Consider the following 13,814-nt stretch of genomic DNA (forward strand, 5'->3'; position numbering starts at 1 on the left):
CCTTTCCTTGGAGAGATCTTGATGCTTCCGGTGGTGAGTGTGTCATTCACTTTAGCATCCTCCTTTCCCTCTTCTTTTTAACAGGGTCCTGCTGGTCCTCGTGGTGCAACTGGCCCTGCTGGCGTCCGAGGTCCCAATGGAGACTCTGGTCGCCCTGGAGAGCCTGGCCTCATGGGACCCCGAGTAAGTTTCAGATTGATTCTGAGCAAGTCACACATGGCACTGTTTCCTTTTTTAAAGGGATGATTAATATTTGACGATGACAATAAAAAAAAATCAAAAGTAAATTTGTTAGTAGACTTGCCAATGGTTGTCTTTTTAATTGAACTTCATCAAAGCCCAGTAGATATTTTTACAAATTTGGCTAGTTCATAAATTTCCTATTTATTATTTGATACAATGGCTATAAAGTTTTTGGAGGAACTGATTTATTTTAATATATCCAAATTAAGCTGGTTCTCCTATCAGCATGAATCTGTTATCTCAATCTGTGAGTTTTACATAAGGTGTTCATGGAACATATTAGGACTATACATTATCAGTTTATTAGATTCATAAGTGAAATCATTTTTCCAGCAATCACCAAGTGCTATAATGTATTCAGCATCACACTTGCTATGGAGAAACGACCTTTAGATCCGTAGGCGCTCTAATCCATAGCAATAGAGTAATTTTTTTGCCTCCATTATCTCTTATGGATGAATATCAAGGGTAATTGTACCATAAACAAGTAATAAAGACACCAAATACAGCAATAAATAAATCCACTGTGAAAATTGCTTACTAAAAGTATTTGTTTTTCTATTATGAGTAAATACCATGATACATTTTGTCTATATAGTAGTTGCTTAACAGTTTCTTGAGATACCTGCAAATAGATCAGTTGTACTAAAATTGAGTAAAAAGGAAAGGCATAAAAAAATAGAAAGAAAAATATTTCAGAGATCTTCTCATACCTCCTGGCTAGTGGCTAATACCCCTAGTGATTTACCCTAGGCAACAAACAGAAACTGGGGGAAAAGTGTTTTTGCGAGATTTCAATTAATTAGAAACTCAGTATGTGCATGAAAGTGCCAATATGAAAGCATCCTCATTTGCTTTATAGGGTTTTCCTGGTGCCCCTGGAAATGTTGGCCCAGCTGGGAAAGAAGGTCCTGTGGTAAGTATTGCTCATTTTCCAGTATGTTTTCAAGGACACTTGTTACAGCCTTATAAAGTATATTCTTTGGCTTATTTATACATGAACACATTGAAAATAAATATCAGCCACATACATCATCTGGGAACACAAAGTAATAGATTGTAATTATGGAGTCCAAATGAACGCAGGACTGAAAGGAGAGAAGGGAAAAGAAAAACATGGCAGGGAAAATTGAAGAGGGTGGCAAGGATATGGAATGAGAGAGAAAAAATAGAATTGTGTACGTATGAAATTGACTTGGCTGTGTGTGTACCAACATCCTAATTAGAAAAGGAAAATGGATTCGTAATTTATGGACGCTTTATACAGGAAGCTCTATGCATTCAGAAAATGATTATTTCATCCCGTAGCAGCATCACAAGCTTGGGGTTGTGAGACTCTGTTGATGCTGAGTGAAGTTTAAGTAAACTCTGGTTTCAGGGCCTCCCTGGAATTGACGGCAGGCCTGGACCAACCGGCCCAGCTGGAGCAAGAGGAGAACCTGGCAACATCGGATTCCCTGGACCCAAAGGCCCCACTGTGAGAATCACCACAACCTCCTCTCCTTTGGCACTTTTTGCCACCAACATTCTAGTATTTATCTCCTGCCTCACTTCGTTCTACCTTGAGGGGGTTGCTTTCAATACTGGAAAACTGCAAGCCACTTACCACATTAAAAGTTGGCCTCCAGTGCATCACTGTACACCTTCTGAAAACCCATCACCTGAGTCATGCTTGTGCAGACACAGGGGTACCTTGCTGTATCCGGAGCCGCATAATGATGGGTCATACCTCGGATAACAGAATTTAAGGACTAGGAATCTAAAAATATAAAAATTAAAAAAGCGAGAAATTAATATTTCAAACTGGTCATGGTTAACTTGACATTAAATGTGTAAGGTTTTGTTTGTTTGTTTGTTTTTAATGTTTATTATAGGGTGAGCCTGGAAAAAGTGGTGAGAAAGGTCATGCTGGTCTTGCTGGTGTTCGAGTAAGTATTCATTTCTGTGCGGGTCTAGCCACGTAGTATTCACCTAGAAAACCCTTCCTGTGAAGTCACCTGATATCATTCCGTCACTTTCTTTCCAAGATGGCATCCCCTAGGGTTCTTTTACCATTACAAAATGTGTTTTTGTTGTTATGTTTTAACCACACTTGTAAGGAAGTGAGCTATAACAAAACAATATATATTAAGTCAGAAATATTTATGGATGCATTTGGTTTTTATTTAATTCATTCTCTGACTTTCATAAATTGCCCTCCATCTGTGGACATTCTGTGAGCCATATCAAAAGTTAGGAGGCAGTATTTGGGCCTTGGCAGGGGACCCACAATGAGTTTAATGCATGCCAAAACGACAAGCTTTACTTGGACGAAGTAACGTCTGAGGCTTTGAGGCATCTTAGAATGCCTGACTCGGGGGTAACTCTGAGCCTTTCTGCTAAACATTTTAGGGTGCTCCAGGTCCTGATGGAAACAATGGTGCTCAGGGAGCCCCTGGACTACAAGTGAGTATTTCTCCTACTCTTGTTCTTTTCTGCCCTGAAGGGAATCTGGTCCCCCAAAACGACTATCTCCTTTTTTCTAGTCCAAAAGTTAGGTCATGGGATAGTAATGGTCGCTAGACACCTGTATTTATGCTGGCTTTCCTATCACTTTCAGGGTGTCCAAGGCGGAAAAGGTGAACAAGGCCCCGCTGGTCCCCCAGGCTTCCAGGTAAGTTGTCTAAACACACAGAATGCTGCCTTTGGTCAGACTGTCCAGCGGTAACTCACCACACCACTCTCCCCCACCACCCAGAACGTGATTGCAGAACTGAAGCAAAAAGGGGCACATTTTTTTTCAAGGCAAACTTGTATACTGCTTTAATAGCACACAGTAGTTAGCGATCATGTTGATATTACACAGTTCCCCCCAAAACCCAATTATTAGCAACTCCCCTGAATATAGCCATAAGATTGAGACCGATATTTCTTTTCATGCAGGGTCTGCCTGGCCCTTCAGGCACAACTGGTGAACTTGGCAAACCAGGAGAAAGGGTGAGTAAAACAAGTTTTATAAATTCACCTGAAGCTGGGACTTTCCCCTGTTTAATACCCTACTACAGTGCAATTATATTTACAAAGGAAACTTCATATTTCATATGTTAATGATAGTGTTCCCCATATGTTGGTACTGATGGAAACAATGATCCAAGTTCCTCAGTTTTGTTCAAATTACTTTGTTTTAAGGATTGAATGAAACATCACATCATGGAAGGAAAATAAATCAATGAACATTCCATTTAATAGCCTTATTTTTTGTATTGCTCTTGGTAAATACAAATTATGTCCTTCCCCTCAGTGAAAAGTAAATGCACTGATTTTCCATCAAACTAGCCCCTGACAAATCACATTTAATGTTTTTCTTGGCATTCAGATACAACACTGCCATCCACAATCAGGGCACAAGTCCTGAGTCATTTTCTCTGTAATTGTGATGAATGTTTCTCAGATCAGTTACATTATATGGCCTGGTCTTCTCTGTCAACAGTGGGGCACATTAAGGAGACAGCTGGTCAGTAATAAAGGAGATACACTTGGGTGTACAATTAACTAGATAATGTGCATAATATGATCATTTTTATGATGAAAGCAGTCTGTTACATAACTAAAAATAGGCAATGCCTGACATTATTCATCATTACTTATCATATTATCAAAGGAGATAGTCTGTATGGTCACTTTTTTAAAAGCAATAAGTTAAATAATGGGAAACTTGAATTTCCTGATACCAGGTTCTAGGACAGATGTAGCTTTGACGAATGGGATTCTTGCTTTTTGTATCTTTCCACACACCACTGAAAGTTCTCTTGTTCCTCATAGCCCATGTACTTACACACTCATGTACGTAGAACTGATCTGGCTTTATTTCACTGTTGAAAAACTTTTCTAAATATAGTCATAAGTCGATTTAGAGAACATACATAAATTTCATGCCTTATTTATTCTCATGTTTTGCCTAGGGTCTTCCTGGTGAATTTGGTCTTCCTGGTCCTGCTGGTCCAAGAGTAAGTGTTACTAGATTAATTTTCATAAACTTCCAGAGATGTTTTTTAAAACAAGCACTGTTTTCTCCTAAAAACTACTGATGACCTTAAAACAGGTTCCTGACACTCCTCTGTAGTCAAACATTATCTGTAGAGAGCATTTGATTTCTAACTTGATAGTAGACTTTTTTATTTAATTGCTCACATTTCTTACTAAAAAACCCACATGGTTATAAGAAACATAAATGAACTAACATATGTATTATTTTCAGTGATTTATATAGACAAGCATAATATATTTATGACAGTGTCTTGACCTGAGCAAAGGAAAATGAATATCTTACTAAGATTTAAAGTTAGTTTTTGCAGTGTGTGCTGATGTTCAAAGTCTAAAGCTGAAATAAGTCTACTTTTACAAAAAATAAACAAATAAATAAATTTAGTTTGTCTGTGGTCATTAGGATAACTGGAATGATTAGTTTGCCCCTAAAGTATCCTGTTCTGTGGCTAGTTACCATATATCTAGGATGCCTAGACAAATTTAGTATCATAGAACCATAGTGCCATAGAACCAAGTTATAACAAGGGACTTTCAAACAGTTGCAATGTGGACTTACATGTTAAATATTCTGAGCCATAGAATGCTAAGTCATAATGATATTTACATGCAAATCGGGAGGTATTTAGATAGATGGACAAATACATATACATACACATGTATCCTCTTTATAACCTGTTACATCACTATTGAACATGCCCAATTTCTGGCAAAAGGGAGCATGGATATGATAATATTTAATCTTATCTACACCTGGCATTGCTATTGACCTAAAATGGCACAATGTTTCCCTTTGAATACTACGCATAACTGGCATCTCTTTTTACCTATAGATCTATCACTCACACACACACACACACACACACACACACACACACACACACCCCAAAACAAGTAAGCAAACAAGCAAAAAATGAATTCCAAAAGCAGAATATTATACTGTAAGAGCAACACAGTTTGGAGTGGTAGCCACAGAACATGAGAGCCGAATGAGACTTTAGAGATCATTTCATCCTATCCCTTCATTTCACTAGTAGAGAAATTAAGGAACAATAATGATAATTTGCTAATAAATGGCAGAACTAGGATTCAAACGCTAAACCAGTGTGAGCTCTAATGTGTAAATTTGAAAATGATGAACAATGCAATACTTCTTCTAATCCCTTTCTTACAGGGGGAGCGTGGTCCCCCAGGTGAAAGCGGTGCTGTTGGTCCTTCTGGCCCTATTGGAAGCCGAGGTCCTTCTGGACCCCCAGGGCCTGATGGAAACAAGGTAAAATTGTATGTTATATACTGCTGGTTTGGCCCAATATACTCTAGAATAAGTAGATCCTTTACAATAGTAAATGAATTGTTTTTCAGATGTTTTATTTATTTTTAGATCTGTAATGATTTCCATCTCAGTGAATTATAATCTGATTACAGGGGACCTGAATTCTTCCAAAAGAAGGGAAAGCTAGTGTTGTATACACATCAATGAATCAGTATGAGTTTTCACTCTTTACTCATAACACTGTTTATACTTCTGTTTTAATCTAGAAGTGTCATATACATTTGGACACTATTTTCAGAGAGCAAACTTTTATCTTCTTAACATCCTACTTCACAGAATAAAATTTCAAAAAGTTGTCTAAATTTTTAATAAGGAAATTTATGATGATAAAAATTAACTGGACAGTACACTCACCCCAAAAACATAAGCCTGAAAATTTGTTTCAAAATAGAATCTGTGGTTTAGATTTTTAAATGGGTGGAATTAGTTTAACCACAATAAAGAGGAAGCAACTCACAGTACTTCTGATTTTTATCTTTAATGAAAAAAAATGTAAAGATTAGATGCAAAAAGCTACTTTGGTATATGGAAGGATATTGGGAAAAAATAAAATGAAAGTAAGAGAGAGAAAGGAAATAAGAGAAGAAATATGGTTCTGTGAGGTAGGACTTTCAAAGAGTTTCATCTCAGAAACTAGTCAACAGGTTTTAAGTATGTAGAATTGTAAAGCTTTGTATAAAAATGGAGGCTATAGTCTCCATTCTTAAGGAGACTACAATGTAAACATCTCCTCCATTGATGAGGTCTCTTTCCGTCTTCAGTGTCTGGGCTAAGAGATGTATCCTTGAAGAATGAGTGTGTGGGCTAGTATTTTTCACTCTCTGCCTGCCATTGTCCTATCCTCTTCTTCTCCATGCCTGACTTCCTTAAGAGGACTGGGAGCAGGTTATAGAAAAATCCCAGCCGCTCACTCCCATTACCCTCTTCTCTTTAGTCACCACGTCATAACAGCATCTGCCTCTGTTCCAGTCTCCCTGCTTTCAACAGCCCTCCTTTGTGTCTCTAAGTAGGCAAGAATGCTATCTATTCAATGTTTAAATTGGAATCCTTCAAGAGTTGGAGCTTTCATTTTCTTCTTTTGTCACTGAAATAATTGATTTCCCATGTGTTTGATTTAAGGGTGAACCTGGCGCTATGGGTGCTCCCGGCACTGCCGGTGCATCTGGTTCCGGTGGGCTCCCAGGAGAGCGGGGTGCTGCTGGCATACCTGGAGGCAAGGGAGAAAAGGTACCCTCTCTCCGTGTTGGATCTTAATACCTGTTGCTGGTGAGCTCTAACAAGACGGCTCCTGCACAAGGGTGCTCGATTTTTCACCATTCTGGGCAGGTGGTCGAGTAGCATTTTGATATCTACCGATATATATTTCTCTCTGCCACCCAGCACCTACGCATTTCTAAACTCACTAATCTAGCAAAGTTCCTTGCTACCATGGAATTGCATGCCAACAGATGGTGTTGAGTAATACATGAGGCTCATTTTAATGCCACCAACAGTAATGCCTCATCCTGCCCTAATTAATGGCAAGAAGCTATATTGAACAGCTGTCAACCATGCTGTTGCTTTACTTATGCCACAAGAGTGATCGGGCACTGAAGCCATTGTGATGTCGCCTTGTGATTCGGTACCCATGAATTTGCACCTTGCTTGATTATGCTTCAGGAGGGTCGTGGAAATTAAAAAAGAATATTTCACAGTCATCTGGAAAGGGCCTTGATAATTTTTCCTTTCTTTTCCTCATTCAACATCCTATAGAATGGTAGGGAATTGAGGTGTCACTAAAGATTTTAAATGACTGAGGCATAATAGCATCTTCTGTAAAAATACTCCAGGTTAATTTGGGTTCAAAAATTGGGTCAGAAAACAAAAAGTTGCTCCTGGTTTATGTTTTCAGGGTGAAACTGGCCTCAGAGGTGAAGCTGGTACCACAGGCAGAGACGGTGCTCGTGTAAGTAAAATTTTGTTTGTTTGCTTGCACATAGGTTATCTTTCTTTTACATCTCACTCAATTTGAGTTGAGAAGCTTTCTGAAATAGAGCTGACTAAAGAAGGATTCAAGTTTAATAAGAGAGTATTCCATTCCTTCTCGGATCTGTGTCTAATAATATCATTTTACATGTTCCAAAAGAAACGCTCAACAGGATTTACCCTTTGAAAATCTAGCCTGGATTCTCTACCTTCCTTACTGCTAACTATACCAAGTACAAACTACAAGCCCAAAACGCTAGGGTTAGTGGAACTTTAAAGCATTGTTGATGTTATTGTAAGGCTTTAGGAAAAAAAGAAAAACAATAACTCTTATATTTTTAAGAAGCCAGAACCTCTAACAAGGTCTTGTTTATTCAAATGTATGTCTGAAGAACTTATCACTCAAAGAGCAGCCCCAAAGATTTGCTGTTAATGCCATGGAGATGCCAAAGATAATCCCATAAAGGTCTAATCCAGTGGTTCTCAACTGTGGGTCGTGACCCCTTTGGGGGTTGAATGACCTTTTCACAGGGGTCGCCTAAGACCATCAGAAAACAAAAAGATATTTACATTACGATTCATAACAGTAGCAAAATTACAGTTATAGAGTAACAATGAAAATAATTTTATGGTTGGGGGTCACCACAACATGAGGAACTGTATTACGCGGTCGTGGCATTAGGAAGGTTGAGGACCGCTGGTCTAATCACTCTACCTAGAGTGTTGGCATCACGGCTCTCCCTCAGAGCTGACAACTCGCTGTGCACGTCCTGAATAGGCCCCTCTCTGAATCACAGCCCTAACTGTTCCACACAAGGCTGCTCATTTGCTGCTCTCCAGAGAATTTTACAAGAGCAGGGAGCTTAGATCTCCCTAATTCCTAACCTGCTTTTGACTTACACATTTCCATAACCTTTATCACTGGGCTACTCTCCTCCTGAGAGCAGCTTCTCGTAGCCTTGGTAATTAGAACTGAAATGCATCAGAGATTTCTTGTTGTCTACCCAGAGTGTGTGGTGAAAGTGTTCAATTGCTGTGTGAGCACAGCAAGGGGGAGTGGCAAGGGTCATTGGTCATGGTATGGGAGTATTATTAGTAAGACTTATTTCCTTGTGGGTCCTAGGGTGCTCCTGGTGCCATGGGTGCCCCTGGTCCTGCTGGAGCCACTGGTGATCGGGTAAGCATGCATTTTCACTGAGCTGCAACTCTCTGAGCCAATGGGGCAGTATCTAAAATGTCCTTCCTGCCTTAGTCCCCCCAGATCCCCAGCAATTCATTGTGATGGCTTGCTTTAAAGCCCACTTATTGAAAAGCCTCTCTATTGTGATGGGGCAGCGGGAAACAAATGCTGTGTGTTTCAAGTTCTCTCTCACTTCCCATAGATGTGCCAGCTATCTGATCTATACTTTAATCTCTATCATTTGTTTTATAGTCTTTCTCTGTTACCCATTAACAATATCCTAATGCATTGAGCCTTCTCAAAGCCTTCAATTGTACAAAAAAAATCAATAAAATACATAGTACACCCATTTCACATCGAACAGTCCACTTAAAATAGACCTTATTTATTGTATTGCACAGATTGCAGCAAATACATCAGCCCTGTGTTCATCTAAAAATTAAAATGTCCTCCTGGTATTGTGGGCACTGATTTATAGTGTTTTTGCAAGTGTATGACCAATACCACTTCAACCCTTAAAATGAATACAACATTAAGCAGAGCCAGAATCCACTTCACTTTCCTCTGTGAGATGTGCATTGGTTATCGCTTCCAATGCACCTGCAAACCTTGACAAGGGCCCAACTCACCACCACTGTCCACTCTCCCTTCCACCTCTGTGAACGTCTGCGCAAGGCACATTAACACCCTGATCTCTGGTCCCATCATAGGGCGAAGCTGGTTCTGCTGGTCCTGCTGGTCCTGCTGGTCCTCGTGGTAGCCCTGTAAGTAGAAACCTGGGTCATTGTGGATACTCATGACATAAAGGCATTGGTGAATCTATGATTGCTTAGACATTGTTGAATCCCTTCTCCCACCTAGGGTGAACGTGGTGAGGTTGGTGCCGCTGGCCCCAATGGATTCGCTGGTCCTGCTGTGAGTATCATATACTGCAGATTAATTGGAAAACATCCCAAGTTGGCAAGTAGAGTGAACTGGAAGACCTGAACTATAGAACTGTTCCTTTCCAACAGGGTGCTGCTGGTCAACCTGGTGCTAAAGGAGAGAGAGGAACCAAAGGGCCCAAGGGTGAAAATGGTCCTGTTGGTCCCTCAGGCCCCGTTGGATCTGCTGGCCCATCTGTAAGTTGAATTCACTGGTGGTCAACACAGCCTGTAGAGTTGCCCATGAAATCTTATAATTCCGCATACATCAATCAAGTGCCTACTACAGGGAATATACTAGATAGAAGATGATTTTAAAAGTAAGAATAGGGAGCTCCTTTCTGCTTGCTAGGTGGGATGCTGCCCGATTGAGGAATCATTCAATAAAGCCAATCAAACCTTTAAAAAAATAAAAGAATAAACACTTGCATACTGCTTTACAATTCATAAAAGTCTCATATATATTATCTTACTTCTTTGATAATACCATAGGGTGGTAATATTGAAGTAAGAACATTTATTTTATATGACACAATTAATCATTTTTAATTTCTGGATTTGCTTCTAACAGGCATGGGAAGAAAAGAGTAACATTTGTAAGAATGGTCTTGTGGTTTGACCCCATTTTTTTTTGTTTCCATTTAGGGTCCAACTGGTCCCTCTGGTCCTGCTGGAGGTCGTGGTGATGGCGGCCCACCTGTGAGTATTTAAAATGGATTCTGATAACGTGTCTTTCTTCAAAATCTATTAGGGACAACTTGGAAGTTTGGAAATTTTTAGAAAACTTGACCTATAATAAGACGCTTGGGATTCAAATTAACTCTATTCAGAGAAATTCTGAAAATGAAGTTAAGGACAGGTTCATGGGATGTTAACTTATTTCCAGCTGGAACTCAGTGCCGTGTGTGCTGCTACCACCTCACCTGAGATAATAACCAAAATTAACCCTAGGTAGTTTGTGAAATGGGTACCCCTTATTCTTTTGTTGATGCCCCCCTTCTTCTGCAGGCAAGACTCTGCCCTTGGCATCCAGTGCATCGCACTGACTCCCTAGAGGCCCAGAGCTCCCCAGGAATGAACTCTATCAACTCTTTTTTTCTCTCACTGGACAGCAGTGAATACTCTTGGTCTTTTGTTGTAGCTTCCCCTGTAAACAAAATGACTTATTCAGTGTCCATTCCCTTAGCACCCATCCAGGTGGTTAAGACAGTTATTAGTATATACACATCCACGTGTAATAATGGCCTAGTGTCTTATCTTCTTGCTCTTACAACAATCAGGTAACATGTTAACATTTCAAAAAGGACCATCGGAGCCTTAATTCAATATATGGGTGTGGCAAACGGGGACATGCTGGTCAGGAAGATGTGTAGAGATGAAGGATCTTAGGGGTTCTGGTTAAATAGTACCCTATATGAGACTGCCACTACCTACTCCTTGGTCCATCCCTGGTAACCTGTATAAAGGATTTGCCAGAAGAGAAATTTCCATTTTACCCAAATCCCTGAAGTTGGTGTTGACTGTAGAATTTTAATGTGCTTCGTTCTTAGGGTGCTACTGGTTTCCCCGGTGCTGCTGGACGTACTGGTCCTCCTGGACCCGCTGTAAGTAAATCACTTCAAAATATGTCTTTATTTACTCTAGCCAAAGGACTTGGCTTTTAGTAGGAAACTGGTAAGAAACTCTCTATGAAAACATGCTACTAATATTTAGCTATTACTTTCCTGGTCTGATATCACTTTTTCTGAATCATTAAGGCAAAATCATCACAAATTATATTTTATAATATCAGTTTAAGAGGATTTTATTCATGTGAACAGAAGTCCCCTTTTAGGGGCATGATCTCTTTGCTAATAAAAAAACCCCCACAATTTTAGTCACATATCAGATATTTCTATATCTAATTACCCTTTATGACCAACATTCTGCCTCCGTTGTTAAAGTGTAATTGTTCCTGAATTTCAAGGTGGTTTGGCCTCTAATTTAATTCTGCTTCAGTCTCTCCTGTAAGGACTCAAGAGAATTTAATTAATTACCAAGGATTAAGTCTTCCAGTTAAGGTTTCAGGGGAAAAAAATAGCAAAGATGTTGATTTCTTGGAACCCTTTTACAGGTTCATAACAGAAAAATCATCGTTGCCTGTAGGCATTTAATTAAAGCTACTTGAGAGCATATGTGATTCCTCATTTATGAACAAAGTGCCAGTATTGTCTTTCTTCAAAAAGAAATGAGTAGAAGTCCTCCAAAATCCAGAGTCCCATTCATTTACAACTAACTCTTATAACTATACATAGATCCAATATGCCAGGTTACTGGTGTCACACCATTGCTTGTCCTCACAGACATTTGACATAGCTTCTGCCTCAGTTGACTTTCTTGTAGGAGTTTATTCTTCCTACAAGAATGTTAAAAAGTCTAAACATTTCCTCCCCAAGGCCAGGATGTTATTTTGTTGCCTCACACTGTATTTTAACATCTAGAACCTCAGCTGCCCTCTTCCAGGTCTGTGATGATTAATAGAAAGTAAATGACCTTGTACATTTGCCCACAGGGTATCACTGGCCCTCCTGGTCCCACTGGTGCTGCTGGTAAAGAAGGAGTTCGTGGGCCTCGTGGTGACCAAGGTCCAGTTGGCCGAACTGGAGAAACAGGTGCAGGTGGTCCCCCTGGCTTTACTGGCGAGAAGGGTCCCTCTGGAGAACCTGGTACTGCTGTAAGTCATCTCAAACTCTTTTTTCTTACTACTTTGTGTTGAATTAAAAATAAAGCCCTTACACAAATCTTCAAATGGTCTATATTTGTTGATGAGTATTGCAGGTTCTCATGTAGAGCTCAATCGAGCCAGGAAATCTGTCCAAAAGACATTAAAGTGTCATAGCTTCAGCAGATGCTCAAAAGGCACTAGATGGGGGATGACAATAAATGAGAAAATGCATTGTTTTATCAAAACAGCCTTTTAAACTGTTGAGGGCACCTTACTGGTACTGGGATTAACAGAATCCCATCGCCGTGGTCATCCTACTGTACATTAATCGCTGTCAGGAAGCTACCAATTATTTAAATATGCATTGTCCAGTGTCATTGCTACTCTGAAATTGCCTTTACTAGACCTGGTTCAATTAGAGGGTACGGTCAAAATTTTTCTTCCTGGCACAGATTCTATAAAAACTCTGTTCCATCACCCCAGATGGCTTTGTTAACCTCAACCACATATTTTTTTAATGTTGTTCCATTGGTCTCAAGGAGCAACCAGGTACAAAGAAATATATATGTGCCCAAATGGAAACTTATTGTCATCACTAGAGAAAAGATATCCAAGGATATGTCCTGCTAATAGGGGATCTTTTTTTAAGCTGAGGACAGCTCATTTTCACAACCCTCAAGCCAACCTAGGTGATCACCTGTTGCCTTACCAGTAACACTCAGCGTTTTTCATCTTGTTCAGGGACCTCCTGGCACCCCAGGTCCTCAGGGTCTTCTTGGTGCTCCTGGTATTCTGGGTCTCCCAGGCTCTAGAGGTGAACGCGGTCTGCCAGGTGTCTCTGGATCTGTGGTGAGTGTTTGACACCATTCTTATGCTCATTAACATAATAAAAGATTTTAAAAGCTGCCACTTCAAATGTGACAGATTGATCACTGAATAACTCCACTTAAGATTTTTTATTCATGGCATTTTCTTTATACAGATCACATGTCACTTATTTAAGAAGCTTTAATACCACCTTACTTAGACACATGCAATAAAGACACAGCTTAACATTATGCAGAATGATTTTTGTTCTTTTTACATGTTTAAGAATGATATAAGCTCTAATTGCGTTTACTCCTCTGCAATGTGAAATGCTGGCATCATTTATCCTGTAGGAAGAATGAAACTGGAAGTTCTGAATCATTCCATTAAACCTTATACGTGACAGCAACTAAGAACCATCTCATCTCCATAAATTCTCTCAACTTTAGGAATTCATTTCATTCAGGCTCTCAGATGAAAGTAGGCTTACCTTATACAGAGCAACATTTCAAAGCTACATAAAACTGACCATCCTAAGTCTGTAGGAGGAGGGCAAGGATGACAGTAATGACACGTCTTACCATTTTGTGGCCTAGTCACTTTCAATTTACCTTCCTTCTTCACACTGTAATCTGG

At 39.7% G+C, this 13,814-nt stretch overlaps 1 protein-coding gene and 1 long non-coding RNA gene across 2 annotated transcripts in view; one reads left to right on the plus strand and one right to left on the minus strand.

Annotated features, from left to right (window-relative positions):
• The window catches only part of COL1A2 (collagen type I alpha 2 chain), a 35,941-nt gene that overhangs the window by 16,130 nt on the left and 5,997 nt on the right, over positions 1–13,814 (plus strand). Inside the window, exons 23-41 of the mRNA XM_019624728.1 lie at positions 85–183; positions 1,106–1,159; positions 1,622–1,720; positions 2,118–2,171; positions 2,635–2,688; positions 2,843–2,896; positions 3,166–3,219; positions 4,185–4,229; positions 5,441–5,539; positions 6,719–6,826; positions 7,491–7,544; positions 8,688–8,741; positions 9,455–9,508; positions 9,606–9,659; positions 9,758–9,865; positions 10,313–10,366; positions 11,218–11,271; positions 12,219–12,380; positions 13,113–13,220. Coding sequence (XP_019480273.1) covers positions 85–183; positions 1,106–1,159; positions 1,622–1,720; positions 2,118–2,171; positions 2,635–2,688; positions 2,843–2,896; positions 3,166–3,219; positions 4,185–4,229; positions 5,441–5,539; positions 6,719–6,826; positions 7,491–7,544; positions 8,688–8,741; positions 9,455–9,508; positions 9,606–9,659; positions 9,758–9,865; positions 10,313–10,366; positions 11,218–11,271; positions 12,219–12,380; positions 13,113–13,220 — 1,422 coding nt within the window. The remainder of the gene's footprint in view (positions 1–84; positions 184–1,105; positions 1,160–1,621; positions 1,721–2,117; positions 2,172–2,634; positions 2,689–2,842; positions 2,897–3,165; positions 3,220–4,184; positions 4,230–5,440; positions 5,540–6,718; positions 6,827–7,490; positions 7,545–8,687; positions 8,742–9,454; positions 9,509–9,605; positions 9,660–9,757; positions 9,866–10,312; positions 10,367–11,217; positions 11,272–12,218; positions 12,381–13,112; positions 13,221–13,814) is intronic.
• On the minus strand, positions 144–13,172 carry LOC109371950 (uncharacterized). Its single transcript, XR_002121969.1, has 4 exons — positions 13,081–13,172; positions 9,374–9,506; positions 1,850–2,002; positions 144–229 (listed from the first exon to the last, which is right to left on the minus strand). It is a non-coding gene; the product is annotated as an uncharacterized LOC109371950 (long non-coding RNA).

This window comes from Hipposideros armiger, unplaced genomic scaffold (assembly GCF_001890085.2).
Source record: "Hipposideros armiger isolate ML-2016 unplaced genomic scaffold, ASM189008v1 scaffold_603, whole genome shotgun sequence".
Classification (NCBI taxonomy): Eukaryota; Metazoa; Chordata; class Mammalia; order Chiroptera; family Hipposideridae; genus Hipposideros; species Hipposideros armiger.